The sequence below is a fragment of the Acyrthosiphon pisum genome, chromosome X (assembly GCF_005508785.2).
Source record: "Acyrthosiphon pisum isolate AL4f chromosome X, pea_aphid_22Mar2018_4r6ur, whole genome shotgun sequence".
NCBI lineage: Eukaryota > Metazoa > Arthropoda > Insecta > Hemiptera > Aphididae > Acyrthosiphon > Acyrthosiphon pisum.
In genome coordinates, this window is record NC_042493.1 from 128,530,562 (window position 1) to 128,535,417 (window position 4,856).

At 29.4% G+C, this 4,856-nt stretch overlaps 1 protein-coding gene across 1 annotated transcript in view; it reads left to right on the forward strand.

Annotated features, from left to right (window-relative positions):
* LOC115033250 overlaps positions 1-3,569 on the forward strand; it is a 6,033-nt gene extending 2,464 nt beyond the window's left edge. The window contains exons 2-8 of the mRNA XM_029485505.1: positions 221-346; positions 422-605; positions 695-878; positions 964-1,189; positions 1,254-1,598; positions 1,676-1,868; positions 3,394-3,569. Of these exons, the coding sequence (XP_029341365.1) occupies positions 221-346; positions 422-605; positions 695-878; positions 964-1,189; positions 1,254-1,598; positions 1,676-1,868; positions 3,394-3,569 (1,434 nt within the window). The remainder of the gene's footprint in view (positions 1-220; positions 347-421; positions 606-694; positions 879-963; positions 1,190-1,253; positions 1,599-1,675; positions 1,869-3,393) is intronic.
* The last annotated feature ends 1,287 nt before the right edge of the window (positions 3,570-4,856 follow it).

Genomic DNA, 4,856 nt, shown 5'->3' on the forward strand with positions numbered 1-4,856 from the left:
GAATGAAATCGGTCCCGTCCCGTCCCGGGTTTTAGTATTACCCCCTACCTATCTAATAGTTAATATTAATAGATACTGGCTAACTATTTGAAAATTCCAAGTCTATGCTTTTAAGATTAAAAAGATGTATTAATATATAAATTGTAGATTATAAGTTATAATAACACAGCATCACAGAAAAAAAAATTGAATATCAATTATTAAAACACATATGTTTCAGGTACAAATTACCGATGCTAAAGACTTGCCAAATAAACTTTGTTCAAAATGTGTGCAAAATACTGAACAGTGTTACATCCATAGAGAAACATACAAGCGTCATGAACGTGTTCTGTATGACATGATTGTAAGAGTATTTTTTCAATTTTTCAATTTTTCAATTAATAGATTTATAAATTTATTTTATTCTAAAAACAAATAGGAGGAAGCCAAGAATTCACCAAGTTCTAAATATGTGTACAGTCCTGCTGATTCAAACCACTCTTCATCATTAGGTGTATCATCTGATCCTTGTTACATTAAGTCCAATAGTTCAGCCAATAACATCAATAATAGTTCTAATTCTCCTGGGCCTAATGAAACAAATGAATCTCTAGCTTCTCATGGTGAGTTTTAAAAAAAATACACTTGAAATAGTGTGTATATTTAAATATACATAGATATATAAATTTATATGACATTTATTCATATATAGTTGAAGTTCTCCAAGAGTGTGATGAAATGGCAGCAGAGGCGACAAAAGCTCATAATCCGGAAGAAACCGTTTCAGAATATAACACTATTTGTACTGACAACAATGCTAAGTATGGAACATATAATGAAGACAAAAATGTTATTGTAGATAAAACTGAACCAGACAACGATTATGATGAAGAATAGTTAGTATCATTTCGTACATTTTTCTAATATAAATTTCTAATTATTTTTTATTATTGACAACCAAACTAATATATTATATTACAGTACGAGCAAAGACCATCGTAAACATAGTTGCCCAACTAGAGCATTGGAAGTAAGCGGTTTCCGAACACAAGATGCTGGTGATGATAATAATTCATCAGATGAAGGAAATGTTACAAATCGGACACCTAAAAATATCCGTGCCAATTCCCCTGCTGTTATAGTCAAGCCTGCCTATGAATGGTCTAATTTACAAGGCAGTCGCCAGAGCCTAATATTTCAAACAAAAGTTAGTACTCAAATTTACAATAGTTCTAGTACGTATTATAGCGTAATATATTTTATTTTTATAGAATCCTGATGATACAGATTCTGAAGTACGTCCTCAAGTTATGCAAGTTGGTGAATGGGCCAACAATCAGGGTCAATCAAATGCTCCTACCGATCCGTCAGATCGCATGGGTGTGCTGTTATTTGCTGCTGCTCATATTAAAGAACTAAACACTAGGAGTGATGATGGTCAGTCTCCTGGTACACCCAAGGTCACTACTGCGGTACATGGTAAATTTGTATCGTCAGAACAGAAGCGCAAGATATGTCAGACACAATCAAAAATTAGGCGGCATTCAGATGGTCATCAAGTACAACAGCAAATTAATGACATAAATGCTTCACTAAATATACCCAGAAAACGTACTGTAAGTATAATGATGAGTAATGTTTTATATAATATTTATTTCTTGATCTACTTATCATAATCAATGTTTTCATTCAGACTGGGGAATTATCGGTTCAGAAAATGTGCAGTAACTGTAGAACTACATGTTCATCAATATGGCGACGAATAAATGAAAACCCAGTATGCAATGCCTGTGGATTATACTATAAACTACATGGAAAAATCAGACCACTCAGCTTGAAACGTGACTTCATAAATACTAGACAACGTAGAAAACGATCAGACAACGGTTAGTATTCTCGCCTATATTAATAAACTAGAAAAAAATCAAATATATTTCCTTCTCTATTTAAAAGCCTAATATATTTCTGTTTTTAAAAAAAAATTCGGACGTCTCCTTTCTGTCTTAAACTGACACCCTCTTCTTGTTACCTTTATTATTCACGTTGTGTAGTTAAACTATACCTAAGTGCCAAATAATTTTATTTTATTTTTTTTGTTATCCTAATATATTTATGCAACACATTAAAAACTAAAACTAAGAGGTGGTCAAAACAATTATAGAAGATTTAACACTTGCTTCAGGTAAGAATGCCAATGCGGTAAAAGTTGATGACACTAAGTAGAATTTCTTTTTTATTATTATTTTATTATATTAAAAACAGCTTGTAATATGCTTAGATTTATTATATATTTTTTCAAATTAGTTTATAATTTATATTTAAAAACTCACCATAATTACTACCTAACTTATTACAAAAAGTTTCATTATAAATGAAATTATTTTTGTTAGCATGAACATAATAATTTTGTAATTAATAATAACATGTTCAAATTCAATTGTGTAAAAAACGAATATGTTTAAAAATATTAAGAGGACGTGATACCAGCATGTGTTGTCTCCGTCTTACAAGTGCGTAAGATAGCAAATTGTACGCACATCAGAACACGTGTAGCTCCGTTAATTTCAAAATTAGAGTGGATTGACCTCTTATAAAATCTAAAGATAAGATTATAATCTAGCAACCTCATAGGCTGTTTAGTATATTTAAATTTTAACGTGAGTTATGAGTTTTTTAAAATTGTAAGTTTTTTTATATATTTTAAAATACTCATAACTCGTTTTAAAATTAAAATATACTAAAAATCCTTTGAGGTTGCCTAGTTAATAATCTTATCTTTAGATTTTATAAGAGGTCAATTTACTGTAATTTTCAAATTAACGGAGCTACACGTGTTCTGCTGAGCGTAAAATTTTCTATCTTACGCACTTGTAAGACGAAGACAACACATGCGGGTATCACGTCCTCTGAAGTATTTATAATTTTTATAATATTAAGTATTTTTAAAGAAAACTAGTAGTCAAAGATTAGAAATATTGGGTATATTAAAAATGAGATTTAGTTTATTAAAAAAAAACTTTAAATCAACTTTATAGGAAAATAGTATAACATTTAAAGTGTTTTATATTATGCTTACATCTTTGATATATTTTCTGATATATTAACTGCTCAACTAAGTATTTAGTTTCAGGATAAATTAACCTGATAAGAATGTAGTATCTTAAATTGTTCTTATTATCATTTGTAATGCTTAATGGAAATGGGTTCAACATTTTTAATCGCTTACTGGCCTATAAAAAATATCCCATTAATACTATTATTATCATAATAAATATTTATTTTACTATTTAATAATGTAAGCCGAAGAAGTCTTGGTTGTGAATTTCACATGCTCATTTATAGCTCACTGTGGAGTCGTCCGATTATGCATCAGAACGGTTAAAAACATTAAACAGTTTTTTTTTTGTGTAGGTATGAACGTTAGCATGGATAAGAAACAAATCAAAATTAAAAAAACAAAAGACACTAAATTGGGAGAAGATTGCTATAAAGTAGAACAACCGCTATCGCCCAATTCAGCGGCTGTTAAAACTATAATTGAAGATCCCGTTCAAGATGAAACACTACTAAATGTTGTCAGCAAATAATGAGTATGCGTAATAAACAAGGTTCATCATAATATTCCTCATTTTAGTTTTTTTTTTGTCCTTAATTGTACGTGAAATATAGCTTAAGATATAATTTGATTCAAGTATCACTTCTGTATTCTTGTTCTTGCACACATTATATTATCAATAGATTTTAATATTGTGCTAAACCAAATTCAGTTTTGATTTGATTTATTTTTCAATCCAAACACCAAACCATAATACATAATTTCTATTAAATTAGTTAGCATTCATTACTTTTCCATTCAATTTTATTTATGGAGCAAAAAAATGTAATTAATGACCAATAAATCAAAAAACTTACTTAAATATGTAGATAACTGTATAAATGATCAGTTCAGTTGACTATTTTATTTTTATTTTTTTTTGTCATTAATAATTTTTTCTAGACAATGTGCTCCTCATAAATACCTTTTTGTATATTAAGTATGTATCTTTGACACACCAACATGATGATAGTAGGAGCTCTCTAATTTTAAATTCCCATATTTGTGGTTTCCTTACTAAGTATACATAAAATGTCTACCTCCATTATGATGCACTATAACCTCTACAATTATTTTTTGAATGTAATTCTATCTTGAGTTGTATATACTGACCTGGGCAGCCACACACTCATGGTTGCTCGTTGATGTATAGGCATGATATAACCTGGAACCGTCTGGCCGTCCCCTTGTGATATAGTGTAATCAGAAAGGTGGACTTCAGTGGGCGTTACCGATGACAATACATAGTTATAACAAAATTGTATTGTTGTACATGCTCGCTTCCACCCACACCAATAAATTACGGACGAGTCGTGTTGCAAGACGTCGAACGTGGAGAGTCGACATAATGCCGGTGAATAGAGGTGCTTAAATAATTGAGACCAACGACGATTAGAACAGAACGAAAAAGTGGACTATATTTTTACCATAATGGCAACAAAATCGTTATCGTTATTTAATATAGTGTTTCCGCATTAAGAACGTTTACAAAATATATCAATCGTTTTTTGTCAAATATAACGTTATAATTAGGGCTCGGATATATATAACCAAAGTATGTATTTATACAATTAAAATATGTACATAAATGTGTGCTAAAGAATTCAAAATATGTATTATCGAAAAAAATAAATAATAATTAATATTATAATGAAATGTAATAAAAAATGTTTATTTATCTAATTATATTGATTACAAATATTAATTAACATTCATTTTTAAATTTTCCAATCCAAAAGATCGCCGATATTGTCATAAAGTCTTAATAATAATTAATAAT